Source organism: Pipra filicauda, unplaced genomic scaffold (genome assembly GCF_003945595.2).
Source record: "Pipra filicauda isolate LSUMZ 115617 unplaced genomic scaffold, ASM394559v2 scaffold44_size3831614_pilon, whole genome shotgun sequence".
Lineage (NCBI taxonomy): Eukaryota > Metazoa > Chordata > Aves > Passeriformes > Pipridae > Pipra > Pipra filicauda.
This window is the reverse complement of record NW_024104587.1, coordinates 1,817,439-1,845,218: the sequence shown is the minus strand read 5'-3', so window position 1 is coordinate 1,845,218 and position 27,780 is coordinate 1,817,439. Positions and strand designations below refer to the sequence as shown.

The following is a 27,780-nucleotide window of genomic DNA, read 5'->3' as shown; positions in this document are numbered from 1 at the left end:
AGCCACTCATCCCCAAACACATTGTTCCTTTGTCATGACTATACACCCGTTGTGTACACATTTAAGAAAAAGCCCTTTTTGGTGGCAGGGTTTCTGTAGCAGGACCATTTATATTTGTTGTGGTTAAATCACATCCATTTTCTAATTTGTACCTAACACACACTCAAATCCCTCCTTAAGCCTGAGCTGTACAGGCACATTTTGTCTTTGCTGCTGACTTAATCAAGCAGCAGTGAGCTGCTGCGTGCTCTCTGCAATCTCTGTCTCTTGCACTGGGGGAAAAAAAAAAAAAAGGAAGGGGAAGAAAGAAACACTTTGCAAAGGGCTGCTATTACCCATGCACTACAGCAACAGCATATTTAGTGCTTGTGGCTCTGGGGCTGCAGTAATTAATTGTGTGTCTGACACTTTGGCTGGCACAGCCTTGCACCCAGAGCTTTCCCATCACAGCAAGCACCCCGGTACCCATTCATGCCAAAATCAGTCCCCGCAGGCCCCTCTGAAAGACGGGCACTCACCCCAGGCACGGTGGGGAGGTTGCGGGGGGAGCTGTCCAACTCTAGGCAATGCTGGGAGCTGGGGCAGCTGGGGTGGGGGGCTACACCAAGGGGCTGATAGGGAAGCCTGGAATCTCCATCCCTTCCCCACCTCATGAACACAGCTCTGCTCGGGGTCCTCCTCCCACACCCAATCCCAGTCTTGGACACAATCCTGTAAAGTCCTCATAAAGATGCTCTTTGCTCCTATACAAGCCCCACTGGCTGGAGAGAGGGTGTCTCCCCAAATCCCCCTTTCCTTTCATTCCCGTGGCAGGTGGAGCATCCCCACCCCTCCGGGAGGAGATGAACGCTGCAAGCCCTCCTCCATCTCCCCCAGCCCTGGCTGCCTGCACAAGGAGAGGAGGTTCTGGGGGTCGGACGGGGGGGTGTTGAAGCGGGGACCCTCCGCCCGCCCTCCCCGTGGCCGCGCCTGCCCTCCCTCCGCTGCTTCTTGCGAGCGACGCTGCTCAGCGTGTGCTGAGGGAAGGAGGGAGGAGGGAGAAGGGAAGGAGGGAGGAGGGAGGGGACCTCCCTATCTGGCTCTATCTTCTCCGCTGCCTCTCACATGCTCCGGGAGGGCGATGCGGCTCCCCGCGTCCCGCTGAGCGAGGCCGCCTGCACCCCGCCGGGGCTGCCCGCAGGGCGGGGGGCTGCCCGCGCCCCCCTCGGCCTCCACACCCCCGCCACCCCCGCTCCGACCCTCGGGGGCTTTTATTATTTTATTTCGTTTGGGTTTTACTTTATTTAGTTTTATTTTATTTTATTTTTGTTTTATTTAACCCTCCTGGAAAAACAAAACAAAACAAACAAAAACAAAAACAAAGCCGCCGCTGCCTGCACCGACCCCCGCGGGGCTGGAGAGGCTGATGCGGCCGCCAAGGTAAGCGGGGCGGGGGGCTGGGGGCCCCCCCGGCCGCATGTCCCCGGCTCCCTGCATGGCCCTTCCTCCTCCGGACCTGTTGAGGCTCCCGGTCCCCGCCTGCCTCCCCCCTCCCCGGCTGTTTTTTTTTTTTAAGGAACCTCGATTCTTCCCATTTTCCCTGCCCAGCGCTCCCTGCCCGGCTCGGCGCTAGCTGGCGTGCATGCGGTTATTCATTTATCCTCCCTTCTGATGGTTGCCACTAAAGCTGCTCCCTGCTGCGCTAAGTCAGTCGAGTAATTCCTTGCAGACCACTGATGAGAACTGAAAACATCCTCCCCAGTATCTCCCCCTTTTCCTTGGATAGCTCTTCCCGGGGATGATCGCGATTATCGAGACCGGAGCGGGGGCACAAAGCTTTCCTTGAACTCCTCTGGTTGCACAGCGCTGGGGGGTCTGCCAGCTCCGAGGGGAAGAAGGTCGGGAGGGTGACAGCTGGACAGATGTGGGATATGGCAGGGATGGTCGCGTCTGTGGATGGGCAGCTGGCGCGTAGCTGAGCAGGGGGAGAGAGTTTGTTCCTGATGCCCTGAGTCCGTAAATTGCACTAAACCTCATCCAGGGGACGGGGGACAAAATTCAGCCCCCAGCCGGGACAGTTCAGAGGCACCGGCCAGCGCAGCCCCTGCCAGTGAGCCCCGGGCTCACTGCCACTCTGAGACATGCATGTTGCCCTTCCTAAAAATTATATATATTTAAGGAAACCGGGCTGCGTTTGCAAGACAGGTGCTTTTTGTTGTGGTGGTGGTTGCGAGGCAGGAGATGAAAGTTTGGTGTTGTTTTGATGTGATTCTTGATTGCTGCCTGTTGGAGTAATTGCATCGCAATTGCTCAGAGGTAGAATCAATTTCCCCAAATTGAGATTTTAATGGGAGCTCGCAAGCTGCTGTTATGTCATGTGGTTTAAGGCGGCGTTGGATTGCATTTATTTTATAAACTGGATACTTTTGCAGGCGGCGCAGGGATAACAGCACCACCCAGCGGGGCCACAGCCCCGGCCCAGCCCAGTCCCAGCCCAGTTCCCCCCAGTCCCAGCTCAGCTCAGCTCCAGCTCCAGTCCCAGCCTTAGTCCCAGCCCAACCTCAACTCAGCCCAGTCTCAGTCCCAGCCCAGCTCATTCCCAGTCCACCGCAGTCCCAGCCCAGCCTTAGTCCCAGCCCAGCCCCAGCCCAAGCCCCGAGCCGGGCACACCCGGGAGGGTGCCCGGTACCAGCTCCAAGATGTTCCCCCTCCACAAAACTTCCCAGTTTCGTTTGCCAAAATCCTACAGAAGTGTTGGAAAAGTTGTTTGGGTTTTCCCCCCCTGCCCATAATAAGGAATGTCTCTTTCTCAGATATTCAGGACAAAGTTTTAAATCAGCTGAGGACACTGTCACTTAGTGTTTCATGACCAAGAGGGCAGGAAAGGTTTCCTGTGTTGGGTTGTATTTGGGTTATTTGTATTTGGCCACTGCTGTCAGGAATTGACAGAAGGGGACTTGGGAAAGGTGGCTGGGTTTCACAGAGCTTTTTCCATAGGATTCTTCAAACACCCCTTGCTCAAAGGGCTGCAGATGTAGATTTGCAAACACTTGATGCCATCTCCCACCTTTAAATGAGATGGAGGAGATGTCCTTAGCTGACCTGTCAGTCAGAAGCGGGGAATTAGAGAGCTATGTTTGCACTTTCTCAATATATCAGGATCTTTTAAAAGCAGCAGAGAAAGACTGTCCCATTCCACAGACTGGCTTCTGTCTCTGCTGATAAACACACAGTTCTCTGCAACTCTTCTGGTGTCCCTGCCCAGGGCAGAGGGGCTGGAACTAGATGATCTTTAAAGTCCCTTCCAACCCAAACCATTCTGTGATTCTGTGATTCTATGATTCTGAGCATTTTTTGGCAGTTCAGATTTAGCCATCTTTTCTGCTGAGCTAACATTTGGCCATTTGAACTCGGTCTTGGGAACCTCCCAGCCCATCTTCTCTGTGTTTCACAGGGGAGCCAAGATGTGAAGAAGATACACTAAAGAGATATTGCTTGATATTTACCCCAAAGAGAAGACTGGGCCAGGAAGACCAGCTCCCTGCAGAGAACTAAATATACAGATGATGAATTCCAGCCAGCCCTCCAAACACTGCCGAACAAGGGATGGCTACATGCTCCCATGTGTAGGAGTCAGGCTTTGCAAGCAAGGGAAGGGGAGAGACACAAATGAATGTCACCAGTCAAAAAAAAAAGAGTTGACTTGATGAACTCTGAAAATATCGCTGCTTGTTTTGCTTTCTGTCATGGGTGACAGCCCATCTTCCCTTCCCCTTGTCCAGCCTGGCTGGTTTTCAGCATTTAGAGGTGATTTTTATGGCTGTGAGCTTGAAGCAGGCATTTTGAGCAGAGAGGGTTGCCCACCACAACTTCAGTGGGGGCTGCTGATAATCCGCAAATCTACAGATGCAAAGATGCAAGTCAACAAAGCATTCTTATATTTTACTTATTGGTGGTACAAAGCTATATTTTATTCCACCTTCAACCCACCAGCCTCTTTTTGATGAGTTGATGAGTCTGTTGTTCACAGGGGCAGCTGTGGGGAGGGGGATTATCTAAACCAGCAAACTCCTCTCTGCACTTTGCTATGCAGGAGTGGGTCAGTCTTCTGAGCCCAGATCTGTGCCATCACTTCTGCCTTCCCCTTTCAGTTGCTGCCCAAGTTCACTGCAGGGCACTAAGGAGACCTTGAGAGGACACTTTCCCTGTCAGCTGCTCTACCTGCAAGGCAACTGGTTGGTAGGGAAGGGGGTTTAGATGTGTATTCAGCAGCTTTGAGGTGCACAGCTCAGGGAGAGCATATGCTTGTTCAGCCAGGGAAACTGTAAAATGATAAAAAAATGGAGTGATGAGTAAAAGGAAGGTCTTTGAAATTAACTGCAGTGTTTTCCACTATTGCAGACATCAGAGGTGGCTGTTACTGCATAAAGATGTTGGGGTTTTGTTGGTTCTTGTTCAGAGGTTTTTTTCTTTAATAAGGGCACTATTCAGAACACAAGTGTTTGGGTTTACCTCCACAAACATTTTGACATCAGCTGTCAAACTTCTCCAGACAAAATCTTGGGGGTTTACACTCCAAACTTCCTTTCCTCCTCCTTTAAGGAGCAGTTTGCTTTTTGCTGCTTCCCCTAAACACACATATTTCTCTGCAGAACATTTCAGGATTAGCTTTTTGCAGGGGTGATCATGGCTTATCCCAGACAGGCCATGAGATGAATACCTTGTCCTGAGGCAGAACAGGCAAAGGCACATGTGTGGAGATAGTGGTGTGAAAAGTGGCCATGCAGAAAGTTCATGGGAGAGTCAGGAGCAGACACGGAGCCTTGACATCCATTCCTCTAACTACTAGTTGCAGTCCTCAGAAATACCCATGTTTACTATTTTAGCCATATAATTACAGGTAGTGAATAATTCCATTAGGAAGGCTGTAAGGGGAGCTCTCATCTGCAAACCTTTGGGTGCAAATCAGCCACATTCATTCAGCCCCACTAAATCCCACAGCCACGGTGTGACGCAGGGCAGAGGAAAGTAAAGTTCGGGCTGGTGATCCCGGCTGAGTGTCCCATGGGAACTGGGAATCTTCCAGCTCATCCTGCAAAAACCTCGGAGAAGGCTGTGATTCGCAAGTCACCCCTCTGCAATGACACCAAACACGGGGATCAATGTGCAGATGACCGTGGAGGTGCCTGTGCCCTGGGGCTGAGCCGCTGCACGGCCGAGCTCTGCCGTGGTTGCGTTTTAGTGGTGGGTGGTTTCCCACACGCTGTTTGCAAAGAGCAGTGGGCTCAGTGCTGCCTAAACAGGGAGTCCTGGATGGGATTTAAGAGGGAAAACACAGTTGCTCCATGTTTCCAAGCCTGGATATCCCCATTAAGCAAGGCAGAGACCCGAATTTCACACAGCCTGTGATTCAGCAGGCAATTTAAAGTCCAGGTCTTTGATTGAGCTAATCAGAAAGGCGAAGGTTATTTGAAAAGCACAGGAGGGGGAGCAGGATCTCAGAAACGCACCTTATTTGGGGCCTTTTCCTCCCTGAAGTTACGGTTTGGACACATCTGTTGTTTTCTCCAGCGAAATCCGCTGCTTTGATCGGTGCCAAGAACAGCAATCCCATTTGCAATGCATGATGCAACGGAGCAAAATCAAGGAGAAATTTTTACAAACTGGAGCCAGGGGCACCCGACCGTTGCTTTATGGCAGTGCAGTTTTCCCTACACCAAAGGCAGAATTTCCATCAAGGGTCTTATTTTAAATATGAGGCTTCAAACTGGATTCCAGGCTATCGTTGCAATGTGTCAGCTTGCCCCAAAACGGCAATACCAAAGTGGTGCTTTAGGTCAAACCATCAAAACAGCCTCGCAGCAGCTATTTAACAGCTGGGTTTTAAAAGTTCATAATTCAGATTTTTTTTTGAGTTAAAAATAAATAGATCGTGTTAGATGTCATCAGTGGGGATAACAGCAGAAGTGATGTTTTTCATTTTGAAATAAAAGCAAAAGTCACATTGCAAGAGGCGAGGGTGAGAGCAAGAGAAAGGAATTTGGGGTCTGAAACCCCATCCCCTGGACCTCCCCCCCTTTCCTGGGCTCCCCCTAGCTCACAGATCCTCTCCCTCCTCCCCTCGGGCTCCTTCCAGCCTCCCAGGCCCCTTCCAGCTCCAGCTGCCTACACATCCCATCAGCAGGCATTTCTTCTTGGGTGGTAGGAGCAGCTGGCAGGGTTTGGACATATTTGCCCCTGTTTGACATCCCCCACAAAGAGGTGCTTCGAGTCGGTGTTCCTCCCACACTGCTTCTGCTACAGGTCTGGATCCGGCCTGCCAGCTTTCATCTCCTGCCCAGCTCTGCCCGCTCTGGCAGCTCCTCTGCACACAGAGCTCCTTCTGATTTTAGTGGACACCGTCTGACTGCAGCTCTAGGGCCAGCAGGACCAAGACAGATCTCCACTCAGGCAGGAAAGGCCACAGGATTTTTGGATCCCATCTGGGTCCCAGATGGAAAAGCCTCAATGTTTTAAAATTCCTGTTGCAGCCTGGATAAAGCCTCAGAGAAGCTCCTCCTTCATTTGAAGGCAGGGGGCTCACACCCCTCACAGAGAAATAGGTGTTAATAGATATCTTTGCTTCTTGGATATTTATTCCCACCTCTTCTTCCTCCTTCCATGGGATATTTGTTGTAGCTGAATTACAGATTTGACCCAAGACAGGGAAGAGATCACAAACTCTTGTTGGAGACTTTAAGCTACTGTCACTCCAAAAATCATCCTTAAGGATGTTTGTGAGGTGGAAACTAAAGAGGTTTCCAAGGACAACTAGAAGAAAAGTCAAGGAGCATCCCAGGCCTACAGCTTATAACAAGTTGCAGGAGAGAAGACCCATGGTCTTACAGAGTTGGAAGAAGGGTTATGTAAAACAACCAGCCTCCCTTCATTCTTTGTCTAAGAAGCCCAAGAGAAAGGAGATGAAACATCGGGGTGGCAAGGGGGCATTCAATCAAAGGAGGGCTAATGATCCAAAACAGGGAAGTTATTAAAGCCTACACCCTCATTCAGAAGTGAAATTGTCTTAGTTCACTGTGGCTAAAACATCCTTTAAGGGAAATTTTTAAGAGATCCAAGCTAAGTGGATGCCTTGCTCCTGGCCTAGCCCTCTCATGGGTGGAGCAGACCCCTGAGTTGGTGGGGATTAAGATCCAATCTGCTCACCTCCTCACGCTGTGAGCAGGAGGTGGAAAAGAGCAGGATCTTGAAGCCCAGCAGGCAAATACCTGTGTGCTCCAAGTTGCTGCTCTGTCCAAGTGGGTCATGAGCAGGTAGAGTTCTCCTAGGGTTACAGTCTCCCTGGGGGCAGCCCAAAGGGTCTCTGAGGGGGGCTTACAGAGTGAGACCCTCAGGACAATCCTACCAACACACCTGGTAAGACTTTCCCCCAGGAAATGCTGAACAACCAGTTCTATACGTGGGCTGGTGGTGCAGATGAGATTGTGATGGAGGTCCTGAGAGAGTGCAGGTACATGTTAGTCCACTCCATCAGTCCTTGGCAGGCTAGCAGCTGGATTTGGGGTACCTGACAGTTATTCCCTTATCTAAGGAGTGACAGCCTAATGATAAGGATCTATGAAACTTGCTGTTTGTGAGTCACCTGGCCTTACTTCACCACTGCCAGTGCCAGTGCAGGTGAATGACCTGGCACAGTTGTGAAACACTCACACCTACCACGCTGCCAGGGCTGGGAGGACATGGAGGAGCTCCTTGTGCTGAGGCAGTCCATACCCCAGCAGGCCGGGGTCCTCAGCATTGCTCTCACAATCAATCTCTGCCCCGCACCAGCTGTCTGGAGACTCCCTGACTCAGTTTCCCCCTCTGTTGTATGACAGCCCCTTTGCCCCAAATTGCTTAATTTTTGGGCATTCCAAAGCGCTCTTGTCAGGCCCATGGGAGAAAGGCAGAGAGGGCACAGTGGGTGTTGAGACCCGACGGGATGGGAGGAAGCCTCTCTCCCAAATTACCACCGAGGTGCGATGCGTGACGGTGGGGAGGAGACGGGGAGACATCAAGAGCCCTTCCCGCAGCCCATCTTGCGTAGGACCACTGCCACCCCCTTCCTACAGGGCACGGGAGAGTTTGATGGCTCCATCCACAGCAGTAACCCCCTTGCCTGCGTCTCGCCGGCTCTTTTTCCCCGCTCCTTCCCTCACTCCCATGGCCGCAGCCGCTCCCGCCCCTTCCCGCAGCATGGCCGGGGAGGCGGGCGCGCTCGCAGGAGGAGGCGCCGAGGAGGATGCAGGCATTGGGAGGCAGCGGGATGATTGATGGTTTGGGCTGGTTTGTAATGGGAGGGGACGGAGAGGAGGAGAAGGAGAAAAAGTCTGTGTAATCTTTCAGTGCGGAGCCCGGAGCTGGGGCCGCCCGTCCCTGCCGCGCTCCGCGGAGCCATGTGGGGCTTTTGATTTCATTTTTCCCCCAGTTCTTTCTTTCGATTGATTTATTTTTCCCCTTTTTTTCCTCCCTCTTCCTCTCTTCCCTTCTCCCCCCCTTTTTTTTTCCCTTTTTAAACTCTTCTTCCAGGGAGAGGATAGTGGTTAAAGCTCGAGCTGGATGGATGGGTATGGGGAGAGGGGCAGGATCCACAGCCCTGGGACTTTTCCAAATCCTCCCTGTCTTTCTCTGCATCTTCCCTTCAGGTAAGAAACAGCCTCTTTATTTTGCAGACTTCTTCCCTGTGTTTCTGGCAGCCCTTGGATCGCCGCCCCCGTTCCCCTGTCCCTGGGCCTCTTTCCCTCTCCCTCTCCTCGCAGCAGTTTGCCACATGTTTAAAATAAGCAAGTGGGGCTCAGATTTGGTGCGTGCCCCCCCAGTTCCCCTTTCCCCGAGCAGTTGCGGTGGGTGTTTTTCCTTGACCTCATCGTCTTTGTCTCCCCGCTCCTCATCCCACAAGGAAGGAGATGGTGGAAATCAAAGCGGCGAGGGCAGCCGGGGGGGTGTTCCTGACAGCGCCAGGTTACCTTGTTCTCCCCTTCCCGGGTGCCGTGAAAGGAAGGGGGACACGGGGGGGAAGGGCGGCACACTTGAGCACCCCGACGCCAAATTTCTCCCTTGAGAGCAGTGGGGTCCCCGCTCGGAGCGCCCCCGGGAAGGGCAGAGCCAGGGAGCGGTTGCGGAGGGGTTCAGGGGTGTCGTTGCTTTGTGCTTTGGGGAAGGTGGGGTGTGCAGGGGTCGCAGGGCCCCGCGGAAGGGGGAGCGCGGCCCCGGCGCTCACCTGGGCCGGCGGGCGGAGGATGCGCGGGCGCTCCGAGCGGGCGCCCCTTCTCCCCGCGGCTCCTCCCGGGGGTTTGGGGGCTCGGCATCTTTATTTGGTTGGAAATCGCGCCCCGGCTGGGCTGGGAGCTGTTGTGCTGTCCGAGGGCGGGATGGCAACCAAATGGTCCCGCGAGCATCGGCACCCCCGGGCCGGCCGCTCGCACCCGCCGCGGGGCTCGGCCCCCCCTCCAGCCCCAGCCCCGCTGTTTGTATTGTGTCAGAAAAGGGGAGAATTTCAGAATTACAGCTGAAAACGCCATCTGTTTCCAATGAATCCCCCATAGTTTTTCACAATGTTTTTGGCAGATCTCTGCCTGCAAATTCCTTCAAGCCCTGAGTGCTTGTTTTTGTTGGGGGAGGGGAAACCCAGTCCACAGAGGCGGATTTGTTCCTTCCAAAACTCTCCAGTTTCTTTACCTCTTTTTTTTTTTTTTTCATTTGCAAGGGGGAGAAAAAAAAGGAGAGAAAACAGGAGGGAGAAAGAAAAGCTCTAAGGCTTAAATCTCCCCATCTCTTTTTTTTTAGTTTAGTAAAACTTTCCTTTTACTCTTTTTAATTTATTAATTTTTAAATCGCCTCTGCCTTTCTTTTGCATAACCGTAGGTGAAGCAGTCTTGCACACACATGTAGGAAATAAATAAATAACTGCTTTCTTTACGCCCTTCCTCCCCTCTTGCCCTCTTCGCCCTCTTCCGAAGGCGAAAGGAAAACCTTTCCAGCGCTGGCCCTCTGGACCTCACTTCTCCCATGGGACTTCCCAGCAAGGCTGGAAGCTGAACCCCCTGTTTTTTCTGGAAACTCTGGAGCTGCTCCCATATGTGTTGCTTAACGCCCTTTTCGGAGCGGTTGAGTTGCAAAGCGTCGAGGCTGTGAGATTTACGGTGCAAGAAAGAACTTGATAGGAGATCTGGCTGGCTGCTTTGTTTGATTCTCCCTTCAGCAGTCAAATAAGGTGCAAAGAACTGGCAGAACGAGGCGATCCGGAGCCCGCGGGAGTGGGGCGCAGGCGGAGACGGGGCTCCCCGTGCCCAGGGCTGGGAGCACGCTGGGGGCTTTTTTGAAAGCTTTTTGGGGTGGGAAGGTAGGAAAAAAGGAGGGATTTATTCCTTGACATATCCTTTGCCCCTTTTTCCCTGCGCTTCCTGGGAATTTGTGGGTTCCCAACAGATTCCCAGCAACGAGGAGGCTTCGCACCCCTCCTGAGAGCCCTGGGTGAGCAGGGCCGCTGGAGGCTGCCCAGGCGGGCGCTCGGCGTGTCAGATCAGTACCTCGCCGAGTCCTGCCCTATTTATTTATTTGCTTAAACCCCCCCTACACTCACATCCCGGGCTGGATTCCCACTTGTGCTGCTTCGCCCTGCTGCCTCCTGGGCGGCCCCCACCAGTGAGTGCCCTCGGGCTGGGGGCACTGGCATGGGTCAGGATGACCCTGGGGCAGCTGGGGAAGGGGGTCTGGCCAGAGCAGGCCACTGCTGACAGTTTTCCTGGCAGAAGCCCTGCTTGGAGCTTGTGTCAGGTCTCAGTGTTGAATGCTCACGGGCGCTCTCCCCTCCCATCTGAGACCCTGATTTCCTGGAGTGCTCAGCTGACCCTCCTCTGTGCATCCTAGTACGGGCTGTGCTGAGTTTTCTTGCAAATTCTTTTGTACTCTTTTGTACTTCCAAAATGTGGCGCTGGGTGTTTTGCTCCAGGGGCATCAGGTTTTGCTCTCCCCCTCGTACTACGCTTTGGCTGTTCCCGTTTGTTTTCAGCTTTGCCACTCCTGCCTCCAAAAAAATTTGGAATTTTCTAGCCTTGGTCCATCCAGGCAATGCAGTAGGTTCTAGATAAGGGTCCAACCCACTGGGAGATGGATCTGATGAGTTGATAAATGACTTTTGTCTCAGTAGCAGGGAGGTGATCGCAGCATTAAGCTGAAATTGAGATGGGGGGCTTAGAGGCTGCTGAGGCAACACCCCCACAATGCTGTGAAGGGGGAGCCCAACCTGGGGAAGGTGGCGGCAGGGGAGGAGGCGCCAGTGCGAGATGTTGTCAGGGCAGAGAAGAAGGGAGGGATTCAAACGTAAACCTGGAAATATTTTGGCTTCCCTGTTTTGTTGCTTGCTCGGAGCTCATCTGGTACTTGGAACAGTGAGTTCTTTGCCATTGCCAGAAAGGCTTGTCGTGGGGCTGGAAGGAGGCACCTTGTTTTTAAAGTAGGTGAGGTGGATACGTTGCTTTTTTCCACAGAAAATCATTAAATTCCTGACCCTTGGTTACTGGGAACAAGGTGATATTAAGAATGACTGGATTTATCATGGGAGCAGCTGAGGTTTCTTTCTCTGGCCTGGACAGCTGTGCCGAGTCGGATGTGCACATGAAAGTGCTCACAGGGCTGGGCAGCCACAAAAACTTCCTGACCTGGGGCTCTCGGGCTCTGCACCGACCTGCTGTCCCTGGAGAGCCAGGCTGCGGCCCCAGTGACAATGAGTTTTGTGGTCTCTCTTCTGGCTCCCTAATGGGCACATCCCATGAAATATTGTAGACTCTGGCAGGGCTGTGTGGCCCAAGTGAGCCCCTCCTGAGCCCAGGGGATCCCACAGCCAAGCCCTACTGCTCTCAAGGGATGAGTGGTAGTGGGACAGTGAAGAAGGTCAAAGATGAGGGCTTGTGGTCCATTTGGATGAGTGTGATTTGGTTTGATTTGCTTTTCCTCTTGGAGCAGACACCAAACTTGGAGTAAGGGGGAGTGTGGGAACCTAGGACCAAAAAAGCCTCAGGGTCCCAGGTGGTTTGAAGGGGGATGAGGTGAACTCAGGGCTGCTGCAGTCCAGAAGTGATGTGTGCTAGGGTGATAGGGAAGGGTTTTTGGAGAGCATGGGGGATGCTTGGAGGTGCAGCTGTGGTGGGGCAGGTGAAGGGATACCTTGGCCTTTTTCAGGCTGTCCTGGTAAATCCCATCCTGATCAGGAGCAAGCTGTGCAGGCAGGGCCCTGCTTGGCCACGTGCAGCATCCGGAGCACAGTTGTTAGAGGAGAGCTCCTAAATGCCTTTAAAAAGCTCTGTAGCCTGCACTTGGCAGCTACTTGGATGAAAAGAAGAGGATATTTATTCCCTTGTCCGTGAGCTCTCAAAATAACAGGGCGTTCGATTGTAGCCTCAAGATTGCTTTGCACTCAAGTGCAGCCCGGCTGAGTAAATCACTGCTCCACCAGCTGAAATTCCTGCAGCAAGGGGGAGAATTGAATTATGGCCAACTGCAAAACCAGATGCCATCCCCTTGATGAAGTCATCGGGCTCTCACTGCGGAGAACAAGCTGGCTCCGACACACACAGCCCTGGTAGGCACAGACTGAGCCACTCTGTCTGACTGTGCTGTGTGGGTTGGCCAGGGGCTCGTGTCCCACAGCTGTGGGGACAGCAGGTCCTTCAGAAGGGTGTTGAGTCCCACTTTCTGCTGCATGAGCATCCATGGGAGCTTGGCCATTCAGTTCCCAGCAAGCAGAGCTATCGCTGACATACAGGGTTTTATGGGTCAGGCAGAGAGCAAGCTTCACTTGAGCCCAAAGAATTTTCTCCTCCCTCGGTTTCCTCTCCTTCCTGGACAGCTGTTGACTTTGGTCCCCAAAGCCCTAGTAATGATCTATGGCGGTTTGGGTTTTGGACAAGCTACCTTTTTCTCTTGCTGTGTGACACACTCCAGCTGGCCCTTTCTGAGATGACAAGGACATGTGGCAGGACATTTTAGGGATGGATCGTGACTCTGGACTTTGCCAGCTCACAGTGATGAGAGTATCACTGTGCTCGGGATGGGAATGGGGGAGCAGCGGGACTGGGGGTGTGGATTCAGTTAGACAGTTACTTTTTCTCTTAAAATTAAAACCTGAGCCCAGGAGGGGCAGCAATCGAATGCATTTAAAAATAAATAAACATCTGAAGGTCTGTGGCTGTGAAGGACGGACAGATATTGAGGCTTCTGTGGGGCCTGAGTGATGGGGAAGGGAGTCTGGTTCTAGGTGGGAGCCCAGCCTGCAGGAAGGGATCCACAAGATCCCCTGCATCCCTGGGCGTGGCTCCAGCATCAGTCAGGTGTCCACATGGATTTCTGATGGGCTCATGGGGCTGCTGCCATCCAACCGGGCAGCTGCCACCCCACGCCCTGCACAAAACCAACGCCTCCGATTGAGATGCCGCAATTTTTTGGCAGGCATTTAATTGTATAAATTTGCCTCATCCAGATTTATGTGCTCCAGGCTTTTCTCCATCTCGTCGTTTTGTATCTCATTTACCTCTGCGTTTGAAGGGTTGAAATTTCACAAGAGCACGGCAGGGATGATTATTCCTAGAGGGAATCCACACCTGTGAGGAGAAAGCGTTTCCCTGCCAGCCCCGCCGCGGCCTGGGCGAGGGGGAGGAGGGTGAGGGACCCACTGCCACACCTGGGGGGCCCCGGGCGCTGGTGGGTGGCAGCTGTGCCTTCAAAGGCACCCTGGGAAAACAGTTTTGGCATGGGGAGAGCGATGACTGCTGGAAACCTGAAACACTCAGCAGTGGAGGTGGCTGGCAGAGGTGACCTTATCCAAGTACCGCTGCTTCAGAGGGAGGGGGACACGGGTGGTGGTGGCTGGGGAAGGAAGCTGAGGGTGATGTATCGTGCAGGGATGAGAGTGCAAATCCACTTCTCTTCCCGCTGGGCTCATCTTTGGTGAAACCCTTCACATCCTCTGTGTCCTCATCTGTAAAACGGACTACTTCCCCAAGGAGTTTTACTGGCTCTTGGGAACTCTTGGTGAAAACGTCGGGGTGCTCTTCAACTGGGAAAGTCAGGTGTGCAGCTCCACAACAGCTTCCCAGCCTGCAGCACACTGTGGTGCAGAGCCAGCACTTTTAGTGCCCTTCTGCAGATGGAGAGTCAGAGGAGATCACTTCCCTATTGCTTCCCTCCTTCCTCATCCTCCACCCACCAGCTCGTAGTGGAGCAAAATCTGCATCCTCTGAACCATCCACTGGTGCTGCTTCCTCTGAGCGGGTGAAAGCTCAGTGTTTGTGGCAAAGGCAGCACTGAGGCGTCAATCGCAGGAGGAAGATTTGAGAGCAAAGTCTGCGACCCCATTGCTGCATTGTCTGATTCCTCCTCTCAGCCCATCGTGCCTACTGAACTTCCCAAGATTTTTCAGTAGTTCTCAGAGCAGCATGGCCCTGGCTGCCACCTCCATGGCTGATGGCCTCTCTGGTGGTGTCTGCCCACTCTTCTCCCTGCACGGGGATGTCGAGGTGAGGCTGGAAGAGGAGCAGGGTTGGCCGGGGGGGCTGGGGAGAGATGCATTTGCTCCCGCTGAGCATGCCGGGTCAGCGGTAAGCTGACTCTCCGAGCCAAAAGAGCTGACTAAGTGACAGGAGCCATCAAGGGTTCCTTCGGCAGCATCCGACAGTTTGTGCTGTAGCCGGTGAAGACACTGACTCTGCTTGTTTCCTGCCTGTACTTGCCCCGTGTCTCTGCGACGCCTGGAGAGGAGGGATGGGGGGCCGTGAACTCAGTGCTGAGGACAAAAGGGAGTTGGCCGTGGCAGGTCCTCCAGATGCTTTAGTGATTGACACAGGTTGAAACGAGAAAACTCCATCTTGTGTCGTTCTTTTGACTTAAAGGAACTGGTTTCTCCTTTCCCCAGCATCCTCTTGAGCAAGACAAGGATTGGGTTAAACGAGGCTGGGTGGATTGAGGTGTGTGTGCTCTCTGGTATATCTAAAGTTACTCTGTCATACGCAAGTACAGCCTTTGCCTGGGTTTAGTGCATGTGCTGCTTTTGCCAGTGAAAAAGAGCACAAAACCCCGGCCCCAGCGTGGAAGGTGGCCCCACAGAGCCAACCTCCCCACGCACACCCTTGCAAAATATGAGCCTGAGCTCTTTAAGAGTCAGGTTTATTTTTCTCCTTCAGTTCCCTCCTCCCGGTCCTGCCCCCACTTCAGTGCAACTGAAACCTGATCTAATCCCTTTGCACATGGGTAATTTATTGGTCTATTGGGCTTTTCTTGATGGCAAATTGCATTGTCTTTCTTCCTGGGTTGAGGCTTTGGAGCAGTTTGCTGCATTCCTGCAGCTTTTTTCTCTGGGCTGATCTTTCACACCCCCTCTGAGCACAGTCAAATCAGTTTTATTGGGCCTCTTTGTTATGCAAACAAGGCAATAATAACCAGGCTATTATTCTGCAAGATTGTGCTTGATTAACAGTTCAAAGGAGGTCGCTGGAAGAGCCCGGCGCTGCCTTCCCGCACAAATCCTTTCACCAAGCTTGGGTCAGGTGGCCCTTGGGTCTTCCTCACCCCAGGGTGCCCTGTGGGGCTTCGGGAGAGCTGCCCCTGCCCACGACACCCCATCCATCATCCCTCAGGGCTGCCGATGGCACCGACGGGCTCGTTTCTCTCCCTGGTGTGACAAGGCGCCGGTTGATCCGTGTCATAAAATAGAATCACAGAATGGTTTGGGTTGGAAAGGACCTTTAAAAATCACCTTGTCCAACCCCCCCTGCCATTGGCAGGAACATCTTGGATGTTTCCACGGATGGGGCACTCACCACCTCTCTGGGGCAACCTGTACCAGTGTTTCAGCACCCTAATTATAAAAAGTGTCTTCTTTATATCTGATCTGACAACCCTCCTGGGCATCAAGATGTGGCACCAGCATGGCCACCACTGGGGTGGCTCATGTAGACTTCCAGCAAAGGGCTGATGTTCGTTCTCTCAGTTTTTGCTTTGGACTCCCGAAACCTTGCTGGAAGGAATCCCTTCAGCCATGTTTTAAGCAGCAATGTGATTTATTTTTTTCTAACTCTTTTGGGGTCATTTTGGTGCTGGTGGTGACTACTGTCCGCCTGTGAGCAGAGCAGCCCACATCTCCTGGCAAATGTTGCTGGTATTTAGCACCTCAGAGAATCGTGCCTTTCCTATTGAGGTGTCAGCATAAATATGTTTATTTAGATTACTTAAATAAATATGTGTTTAGGAGCCTAAGTCTGGGTGCTCAGATCTGAGGCCAAAGGTAATTACGTTTTACTGTGTTCTCTGAAAAAGCCTTTTACTGCATGTGTGAGGCTTGCACATCTACACTTCAATCCATGTATTTGGAAAAACGCAGGATGATGTATTTGCATCACATGTGGGTGATGAAATACTTTCCAGCCCGTTAGTAGATATTAAATAACATCTCTTAGCAGTGAACACTTTAAAATTAACAGGTCTGGTTAAAATGCAATCAAGAGTCTTAAAAGAGTTGGCTTTTGCTTACTGAAATTAATTTCCAGTAATTCTCTTTGTTAGAGAAATTACAGGAGAATAGATGAAATGTTGATTTTGTGCTAGTTTTCTGAAAGCGCGTGATTTGGGTAAACGAAATCCAGGTTACCTGACACCAACTTAAGGGAAAATAGGGAGGCACTGGTAATTAAGTGCTATTAAAATTAGATGTGTGCATGTAGTATGTTTGAACACTTAATTTGACAGCGAGTAGTATAATGTACCGATGACAAGGGCAGAGCAGCAGGACTGGGGTCGTGTGATAACCCAAATGCCTGAGTGTGTGTTTGGTGATCCACGGGATGCTTTCTCAATGGAGGACCAGTTCTCTCCAAACCAGGAGCTCTGGAAAAGGTCACATCTCAGTGCCTGCTCAATTCAGTGTCCCGGTGAAAGGGGCAACCTCGGGAGAGCTGTGAGCGTGTCCTTTATCCATATCGCCTGTCGGTGTGGTAGGTTATGCAGGAAACAAGGCTGCTGGAGGGAGGTCTGATGGTGGGGCTGGGCAAACACCTTCCAATGAGAACTTAAAAGTGCAAACCGTTTAGCTTATCTGGAGGATTGACAAGGGACTTGATTGCAGTGTGTAAATATCTTTGTGGGAAACACACCGGTTACTAACGGACCTTTTACTGCTTTGGAGAAAATCACTGATTCTTTTTATGTCCTTACAATGAAGTCAGATAAAATCCACTTAGAACCAAGACCCGTGTTTTGTAAAGGTGATAAACTCCTGAAACAGGCCGCCGAGGAACGGGGCAGCTTTTCAGTCTGCGCAGACCGCAGGAATCCTCGTGGGAGGTGTACCTGAACAAATGGGGGGCACTGGGCTACACGGGGGGGCTGCCCTAGTCCAGGTGGTTTTGTGATTTCCTCTGGCTTTAAACTTTCCAAACCCGTTGGTTTCAAGATAACAAAGGAAATTTTGTCTCTGGTTTGAGTGCCACCAAGGTCTTGAAAGGAGATGATGGGGAGTTTGGAAGGTGGCTGGAGGGGTTGAAGTCACCTGTCTATGGGATGAAGGACTCTTTGCCATGGACAAGAATTCACCCAGACCTGGGGATGTCTCACAGATCCCAGGAGAGCCTTGCTGGGTTCCTGCTTGAGAGGGATTTGTTTCCGTGCTAAGTCATCTGTGGTTGAAAAACAGATCCATTGTGAGTCGATGGAAAATAGATTATGCGAAATTGAATAAACATCGTTTCTTGGCCTGGGTACAAATGAGCCTGCACCGCTGTGCCAAAGCTGCTGCCAGAGGGGAGAGGCAAGGCTTGTCGGGAGGGGTAAGGGTCGTGTTTGCTCTCCTCCACAGCCTTTGTTGGCCGTGGTCCCTGCCCAGCAGTGTGAGGGAATCACCAAACCTGGTGGCTGCTGGTGAGGTTGGAGAAATGTCCATGGGAAAGGCCAGGCATGAGTGGACGGGGAGGGTGCGCGGCCCCTGAGCTGCCCGTGGCACCTGGCCTGGGAGATCGGGCCTTATATGGGGCCCTGAGCGAAACAGCGAGAAGGGGATGGGTGCCAAAACTGGAGCGATAACATCTCAGAGCAGAACGCTCCCCCTTCAGGCCCAGGGAGGAAGGAGATGCGCTTCCCTGCCCTCCGTTTTGTTGGGATTTTTCAATTCAGTACCTTATAAAGTCATGTGTGACCCTGGGCAGAGTGGCAGTGTGGGATGCTCAGCACTGGGCTGTGTTTTGTACTGAGTGTTGGGGGGCTGTTTTGCAGAGCCCACTCTGCCTATAGGCAGCTGCAGCTCATGCCTGCATCTCCTCATCCAAGTGAATGAAGCAAGTCCTGAAAGAACAGGGGGCTGTGGCTTTATTCCTGCTAAAAAATTCCCCTCTACACAGCAGCTGAAGGGCTGGAGCAACCAGAGTACTACTGCAGCCTGGACTCTGCTCACAGGATGGGATGCTTTGTGCAGTGCATCCTGGTGCCTTACTGCGCTGTGAGGTGTGTGGGTCCTGTGTGTCCAGGGATGTGTCCTCCAGCTCTTCCTGAGGCTGTGCTGGCAAGTCTGTCTGCAGTGACAGTGCCTTCTGCCACGTGCAACCTCAAGGCATCCTCAAGCTGTACATTAGCATAACTACTAGGGAGCAATGACTTTAATTGCCTGATGCCACAAGGGTTTGGGATAACCAGCAGTGGTGGCACTGGTCACACTCCTTTGTGCTGTTTTGACTCCTACCTTCCACTATGATAGTCCTGGAAAACCATAGTCCTGGAATAAATGAGAGAGGGATATGAAAGAATAAATATTTTTAAATGTTTTCCATGCATGCAGAAGACTTAGTAGCAATGTGAACCTGTGTCCCAGGTCAGACCTTTTTGTTGACTCAACCTTTTTGTTGAGTCACCTCTGGTCGATGATGAGTTAAAGGCTTTCCACAATGCTTCTTGCAGGTTTAAATGGGATGCTGCCAAGACCAAACAGCTCCTGGGTCCTCGGTGCTGTTGCTAGCATCTGAATTTATTAAACATGAATTTTAAAACTGTGAGGAACCTGTCACCATTTCCTATTTGCACTTCACTCTTCTTGGAAACAGAGAGGAGACAGGCTTATTTCTCACAGCTGAATTGCTCAGTGTTTTATAGTCTCAGTCTCCCTTTCTGATTTTCTAGCACCAACTCTGTTTAGGTTTCCATCACTGTGATGTTTAAAACTAAAACATACTGTTTTCCCTGAAACAATGCTGGGTTTTGTAACTTTCTTTCTAAACAAATCTGAAATGTTTTTGGCACATATGCCTTGCCAAGCTCATTCTAAACAAACCCCGAGACGGGAATATATGGGTACGCCTGCGAGAGGCACCACAATAGCATCTGGAGATGGTGGGGCTTTTCTTCTCCTCCTCCTGCTGCCTTTTGTGCCTGAGCCCATCCCGTTTCCAAGCACTCCGAGGGGGTCGATTAAGAGGAGAGGAAGGAAAATGCCATGAATTTTAAGTGGTGTGAGCCTGGGTTCACCCAGCAAGACTCCAAATTGGCAGGGGCAGAGCAGTGTCTGTGACAGTTCAGCGATGGCCAATGTGCTTTTTGCACAGCTGCTTTCCAGGCTGCTCCAGGGAAGCCACACTGCCCCAGGGAGCAGACGTTGCAGGGGGAAAAAAACAGGATCTGAATTTTCTTTGCCTTCCTCCTCCTTGCCAGGAAGTACCGGGGCTCCAGCTGAGCCTGGCAAAGGCCTTGTAGCCTCTGGCTTCGCCTCCGCCTGGGCGATGCACGGCGGGTGGGAAGGGGAGGCGGGGGCTCACTGGCATCCCCGTACCTGCCACGCCGGTTTTTCTCCTCCACCTCTTGTTCTCTCTCAGCGGGCCGTGGTGGGGAATGGGCTCCCAGGGCTGGGCAGAGCCACACAGCAGCCAAGAAAGAGGTTTTTTTGGCTCCTGCTTCTTTCTGGAGGCGCAGGAACACGGGCAAGTATTGCACGTATTGCACCCATCACTGCTGCAGCCATGGGCATGGTGGGGGGGCCTCTGGCTGTGCTGCGGGGTGGGTCACGGTCCTGCTCTAACCTGGCATGTGGCTGGGCACAGCGGTCGTGCCAGCGCTGGGTTTTCCCATGCCCGTGAAGGAGGATAAGGAAGGAAGGCAGATTTTTGTGCTGGTAGACCTCAGTCTGGACGCAGCACCCAGAACCTCATGCAGCACAGAGCTTTGAATGTCAAACCCTAAAGAGGCATTAAAAACCCCATTGCATCTTCACACCACATTAATGGTCCTCCCTTATCGCTGCTTATGAATATGTCCCATTCTTCCACGCCATGGTTTTCCCCCAGGAGCATTCATCTAAAGGCTGGGTGCTCTTTTCTCTTTTTGGCTTAAATTGGGGCAGACTCTGTTGGTTTCTTTGCCTTTGATGCATGAGAGTTGGGTCATGTGAGAGGGTCACGTCTGGTGAGTGAGTCCCATCACGCGGTAGAGCCGGTGTCATGAGTTCGGGCCGCGGGAGGAGGACGCAGCCTCTCGCTGGGGGTAGAGCTGGGTGTCCCACAGGCGAGCACTGACCACCTTGTGTGCTTTCCTCCCCTCTCCTGCAGTGACGTCTCCATGCAAGATCCTCAAGTGCAACTCTGAGTTCTGGGCGGCCACGTCGGGGTCCCACCACCTGGGCGCGGAGGAGGCGCCCGAGTTCTGCACGGCACTGCGCGCGTACGCGCACTGCACCCGCCGCACCGCCCGCACCTGCAGGGGAGACCTGGCCTACCACTCCGCCGTGCATGGCATAGACGATCTCATGGTGCAGCACAACTGCTCCAAGGATGGCCCCACGTCCCAGCCCCGCCTCCGGACATTGCCCCCCGGGGACAGCCAGGAGCGCTCCGACAGCCCCGAAATCTGCCACTACGAGAAGAGCTTTCACAGGCACTCGGCCACCCCCAACTACACCCACTGTGGGCTCTTTGGGGACCCCCACCTCAGGACTTTCACGGACACTTTCCAGACCTGCAAGGTGCAAGGGGCTTGGCCGCTCATAGACAATAACTACCTGAACGTCCAGGTCACCAACACACCGGTGCTGCCTGGCTCCTCGGCCACCGCCACCAGCAAGGTGAGCCTCAGACATGTCTCCAGGGGCTTCTGAACAGCTTTTCTGTCCTCCATCTCTTCCCCCACTTGCACTTCTCCTTGGGGAGGGTAAGATGGAGCATGAGCTCCTCTGAATTAGAATGTTTGTCCCTAAATATGAGATGTCCGTTCTTCTTTTATCCCCAGCCTTGAGTGGCCTGTGGTTTCTTCTTGAGCACATCCAGCCCCATCATGGTGAGCAGGCTGAGGATACTGCAGCTCAGGGGGCCATCATGGCCAAGTGGGGGATTTCAAATTAAGAGAGCTCCCACCTTGGAACTCCAGATTGCTGAACAGCCAGCCCAGGAATGATGGTAGTACTTCTTGGGGGACACCCAAGGCCCAGGCAAACCCAGGACTGCCCTCTAGGGAGGCTACAGCTTGCAGGGAAAAGGCTGGAGGGAGCTGAGCTCCTCATGCTGCCTTCCCCTTTGCCCAGGCTTGTAATTGTCTCTGTGGTTTGCAGCCAAGTCAAGGCATTTTGTGGGGAACAGTCTGTTCTGGAGGTGCTTTGACAGCCTAAATAAACATCCTGAAGGTACGAGGCAAGCACTGAGAAAACCCAACTGAAAATGTGCTGCTGTCATAAAGCAGGACTTGTGTGGCACGGCCTCAGCTTCAGGAGAGACCTGGAGCTGAGGAACTGGTGTGCTACCCCATGGTGCGCAAGCTCTAAAGCTAACAGGGCAATTTTTGTGCCAAAAAAAAAAGGGAGGCTCAGCAGGAGGCATCTTCTTGCTTTTGGAAAATGTCCTGTCCTGCCACATCTGGGAGTTCCATGTCTTCTCCCTGTGTGTTGGGAGAGAAGCATGTGTAGGATGGGCTGCTTCTCAGCTCTGGATGTGACCTCTTTATCCTGAGCTGGAGCTTGCATTGAGTTTTTGACCTGTCCCTGATAAACCTCCTAAAGGATACTCTGAACTCCTTACTTGCTAAAAGACATCAAAACCTGCTGAAGCTTGCAAGTCTGGCTGGAGGAAAGTGGTCCTTAAGGACCTGCTGGGATCGCAGGATCACCATCTTAATTGAGCCTTTTCACTCCTTATCTGCCTCACAGGCTTGTGGTGAGGAGGTATTAGTCATGAGATGTGCAGCATGAGCTGTGGAGAGCACTGCTGTGTCATGGCTGGAGGACTTTACGCTGTTGGAAAGGATGGGAGCACTCGGCCCATAGGGCTCTTTGTATTCTCTGCTCACTTCTCCAGCCCTGCCTCACTCTGGCCAGGTCTCAGTCTGCCCCTCCATAGAACCACAAGGAAGGAGATCCCCTTTACCACTTCTCCCTCACAGGCAGAGGTGCAAGAAGAGCAACTCTGCAAGAGGTAGAAGAGGAAGCATCGTTTGTGATGATCCTTCTCCTCAAGTCTGCCCCATAAAGCCAGGTCAGCAAGGGAAGAACAAGTGCTGTGAGGTCCTTCCTCTGGCAAGGGACCTCAGCCAGGGGTGAGGTTGGGCTCAGTTTGTATCATAGAATCACAGAATTAATTAAGGTTCAAAAAGACCTCTGAGATTATTGAGTCCAACCATTAACCCAGCACTGCCGAGGCCACCAGAAAATCACCCCTAGAAGGGCCATCCCATGGGAACACACTGAACACGTGTGTGCCTATGTGGTTCTGCGTGGTTGAGGTGGAGCATGACATGTTCTAAGGCCCACAGGGGAAGAGTCGGTTGGTCTGTGAGTGGACAGAGAAGGGAAGAGGTCCCAGCCCTTGGGATGTAAATGTCATGGGAGTGAGAGAAGCTCCACTGCCTCTAAGGGAGTCAGGGCTCATCCCCCGCTGCCATCTGGCAGCCCTGGAGGCGAGGCAGTGCTGCGTGCACAGGCATGCCACCACAGGCCTGGGAGTAGGGATACTCCACCCAGCTCCAGCTGCAAGGAAGATCCTGCGTTGGGCCTGGAGATAACCTTGCAGATTCAGGTGGTACATTCAGTTCAGCCTTTGGGTCTTGACTCCATACACCCTGTCCATATCCCTTTGCTGGAGCAGGATGACCATGTGTGGGTGGCTAAAATTGGGGCTTTTAAGCCTGAGGCACCTGCCCATGAGCTGAAGGTCACTCTCCCATCCAGACTCAGCATCCAGCTCATCCACCTTCCACAGCACTCCTGGTGGCGGCTGTGTCCTCTCAGGTGGTCATCACTGGTTGTAACCCTGTCCCTTTCCTCCCCCACAGCTCACCATCATCTTCAAGAGCTTCCAGGAGTGTGTGGATCAGAAAGTGTACCAGGCAGAGATGGACGAGCTCCCAGCTGCCTTCGCCGACGGCTCCAAGAACGGTGGGGACAAGCACGGAGCCAACAGCCTGAAGATCACCGAGAAGGTGTCGGGCCAACACATCGAGATCCAGGCCAAGTACATCGGCACCACCATCGTGGTGAGGCAGGTGGGGCGGTACCTCACCTTCGCTGTGCGCATGCCGGAGGAGGTGGTGAACGCCGTGGAGGACCGGGACAGTCAGGGCCTCTACCTGTGCCTCCGTGGTTGTCCACTCAACCAGCAGATTGACTTCCAGACCATCCGCTCGGCTCAGGCCACGGAGGGTCGGGCTCGCAGGAAGGGGCCCAGCCTGCCGGCCCCCCCCGAGGCCTTCACCTACGAAACGGCCACAGCCAAGTGCAGGGAAAAGCTGCCCGTGGAGGATCTCTACTTCCAGTCCTGCGTCTTCGACCTCCTCACCACGGGGGACGTCAACTTCATGCTGGCTGCTTACTATGCCTTTGAGGATGTGAAGATGCTTCACTCCAACAAAGACAAGCTGCACCTCTATGAAAGGACACGGGAGCTGGCCCCGGGCAACATGGCTCCCACAGGAACACATCCTACCCTCTGGGTAGCACTGCTGTGTTTGAGTTGGTTGTGCTTGTTATAGAGGTTTGCTCCATCACACCATGGAGAGCAGGGAAAGGGGAGCAGGAGGGAACCAGGGATGAGATGGAGGTGCTGGAAACTGCACATGTTGTCCTCAGACCTCAGTCTCTCTCTTGGCTGCAAGTCCTCCACCTTCCCAGCTCTTGCCTGGGAGGAACATGCTGCCAATGGGACCAGTCAGGAGTTTTTGCTGGACTGTACCTTGTCTGGACCTTCCTTACCTCCCCCCTCCTCCTACTCCCAATAGAGTAGGTGCTGAGGAACCCTTGTAGCTCCTCTCCTCATAGCGCTCCCCCTGGTCCCAAAAATGCACATGGTGACTCTGACACTGACGTGCATGAACGTGGCTTTGTCTTCGGTGGCCAGAGCTTGTGAGGAGGGCACGGAGCAGCAAGACAGGGCCAAGCCTGGCCAGCACAGCAGGGCTGGACATCCTGATCGCCATGGCCGGACTCTGCTTTGTGGGCATGTCCTGCCCACAGCCCTGTTGTTGCAGAAGGTGATGCAGAGGGCCAGAGTGGTGGGGGATGATCCCACGCTTGCTTAGCTGCTAGTGCCAGGCATCTTCTGAGTGGAAGGAGGATGTGTTCCTCAAGCCTTGGCCTGCATTTGCTGTGGTGCAAAGGGCATAGTTCATCCGGCTGATTCACTCAGTAGTTATATTCCTGTCTCCCTTGTCTCTGCCCGGACCCACCATGGACTCTTGATAGCAGTGGGAGAAACCTGGCCAGTATTCAAGTGGTTCCTGCAACTTCTGCCCAGCGTTGGATGAGTTTCTCACAGCATTTGCTCTCTGGTCCCCTAAAACTGGCAGCAGGGCAGCTGCTCAGTGGGAGACCCAATCCACACATCCTTCCAGCCCCTCACCAGCTCGGCCTGGCCCTGGGGTGGAGCAGGAGTGTGGCATTCCTTTTTTGCTGCTAGGTCTCTGCTCTGCTCCCCATCCTGGGGCCGCGGCTTGCAACCCCATTGCAGACCAGTTGCACCTTAAGCCGTTCTGGGCTTGAATCAGAAATGGGGCAATGTTAGAAATCCAGCCAGGAGACGGGACGCAGCAGAGGACCCCCCCCACCTGCCTCCAAATGTCTGTTCCCTGTCTCAAAACCATCAATAGTCTCCTCCTCCACCACGTAATGCTGCCCATCTCCTCCTCTCCATGTTCCTCTGTGGTTCACCCCATTGCTCACTGAACAAATCAAGACCACCTTTGGTCTGCGCCTTTGAGACCTCCTGATGGGTTTCCCCTCCTTTCCTCAGGGCGAAGTTTCCAGAAACAAGCCCCAAAACACGTGTCACACTTGGGGGCACCTCTTTGCTCTCAAGGGAGGTCTCTGGGCATGATGAGACAAGCTATAGCACCAAAAGAGGTGGGAACAGGCTAGGTTTGGCTGGTGCCAAGAGGCAGCCTGGTGTAAATACTCAGCGTGACTATTCATTGTGTCCTAACAGCTCTAGAGCTCCATTTGTAAAGCAGCAGAGAAATGCAAACTTGTGTCAATGGATGTAATTTATATTGTCTCTTTAATATATAGAGCCCTGGCATTGATCTCGTGTGACTGTACAGATGAAGAGATGTAATTGGTTTTTAAATGTTTAAGGAAAGAAAAGAAACAAAAAGATGTGTTTACTACTTTGCTCCTTGCTTTGTTTGCTGGTGCCCCAGATACTCTGTTTAGGGAGATTTTGAAATAAGGATATCACAGTTTGGAGACTCTGAGGGGAGCAGCCACTGGACCATGGCACAGGACAGTTTAATTTCCCAATGCACTAGTTGTTCAGCCAGGCTGATTTGGACTTTTTATTTCCTTTGTCCAAGAAAAAAAAACAAGTTTTTATCTTCCCTAGAAATTCAAAACTCAAGTTTTAAAAGCCAAAATTTGTCTCTGGGTCAGAGGAAACATTTGTTTCTTGCAGTGTTGCCCCATATCTGACAGCAGCTGTGCGCAGCATCCCTCTGAAGACACGGTGCTGCTTGAAAGCTGCCTGAGCTGGCCCAGCCACAGTGTGCCAACAGGTCAGTAATTCCCCTAAGACCTCCCTTTCCTGTAAAACAATCACCCCACGGCACAATGTGCTGTGGTTTAGGGGTGGTTTCCACCCAAGGGAACTCTGGTTATGGCGTGGCTCAGTCCCTCTGTCCAGGTGGGCGCTCCGGTGGTGGCCGCTGGCGTACGGTGGTTGGGGCATCCCTATTTTAGAAGCAAACAGTGAAGCACTTTATTTTGGTTGTGTTTGACCCAGTCCTGGTTAAAGGTGAAGTGTGGCCAAGAAGGACCCGATACTTGGAAACAAAAGAAAAAAAAAATACATAGGCAAAGGGGGGGGGCATTATGAGAAGCCCCCCCCCACCTCCTCCCTGCGCTGAGACCCTCGGGAGTGTCACCATATGTACATACTGTAAATTATTTATTGAGAGAAACGCAAGTAAAGTTTGAGGTTTTTTGACAATAAATGAGTGGGTCTCAGTTTGTTCCCGGTGTGTTGCCTGGTGCTGTTCCCCACTTGGGATGTGAAGGCTGCCCTATTTCAGCATTCACTCCCAAAGCATCTCTTTCCCACCTCTAACCCTCAGAGAGCTCATTTCTGTCCTGAATTCTGCGAATTTTGTTCTGGGTTTATCTACAGCCAAGTGAGAAAAATGAAAAGGGGGTTGGGGAAAAAAATATAGATAATAAACCATTAGAACCTTGCCTCACTGGGAAAGCAGATGTGCAGCAATGGAGTCCAAGTGAGTACCATCACCCTTCCCCTGCTCACCCCAGCAGATTGTGTCCTGCATCTGGTAATGGTAATTCCTCCGTTCCACCTCTCCTGTCCCATTTGGGCTTGTTGCTGCCCTCTAATGAGGAAAAGCAAAATTGCAATCTTTTTTTTTTTTTGTTAAATTTTCCATTTTTGAAATCTGAAGGACTTCTTGTCACAGCAGCTGGGGACAGGGACATTCTGAGGGCAGGTGGAATACCAGCACCAACTCAAAACACAAATTATTTGGCCGAATCCATGCAATGACACCCAGTACCAGAGATCTGAAACCTGACCTCCCACTCCTTCAGAGCCCTGGAGAACTAGAAGCTTTTGGAAAGAGCCAAACCCAGTCCCTCTGCCACACGCTTCACCAGAGCTCAGGTTTAGCCAAATCTGCAAAGTCATCTAAAAGGTGCCCAGAGCACAGGGGCTGGGGGGGAGAGGGAGGTGTCTCTCTCACTCAATGGTCCCCTGCTCTCCAGCCTGGGGCAGCGAGCAGGCAACACCCACACATCCTGGTGGGACAAGGTGCTGATGTGAGGGCATGGTGACCCTCGAGGGACGAGGATGCCCCATCCTCATTAACCACACATGGCACTGAAGCTTCCCCAGGTGAGCAGGAAAGGCACAGGCTATGCAGGGACATTGGTAGTGGCAGCAATGGCCCTGTGGCACCTCGGGAGGTTCAAACAGCTCTGCAGACCATGCTTCGTGGACAGTGAAGTGCAGCCCCTGGGGGCTGCAGAGTCACATCCCATTGCCCTGCAATGGACCACAGCTCAAGTGCCACTGCCTGCCATCTGGAAGGGGTTTCCAGCCCCACTGTGGCTGTGCCTGCCAATCCCCTGGCCTTGGGCCACTGCCTCAGGTGGTCTGAGCTTTGCATCCGAGCACTCGGGGTGCGCAGCCGCTCCACACACCCGGCTGTCCTGTCCGGGAACAGCCACAACCGCAGGATATTGTTGTTCACCAAAAATGGCTTTTCTTCCGGGAACCGGCTGCCCTCTAGAGGGTCCACTCTGGCATAAAGCACAGCAGGGGGGCTTCC

At 52.7% G+C, this 27,780-nt stretch overlaps 1 protein-coding gene across 1 annotated transcript; it reads left to right on the top strand.

The window, feature by feature from the left end:
- Positions 1-1,113: 1,113 nt before the first annotated feature.
- On the top strand, positions 1,114-26,439 carry RGMA (repulsive guidance molecule BMP co-receptor a). Its single transcript, XM_027719890.2, has 4 exons — positions 1,114-1,419; positions 8,545-8,660; positions 20,586-21,097; positions 23,293-26,439. Exons 1-4 carry the CDS (start codon positions 1,406-1,408, stop codon positions 23,986-23,988), a joined length of 1,338 nt encoding a protein of 445 aa, XP_027575691.1. The 5' UTR covers positions 1,114-1,405; the 3' UTR covers positions 23,989-26,439.
- The last annotated feature ends 1,341 nt before the right edge of the window (positions 26,440-27,780 follow it).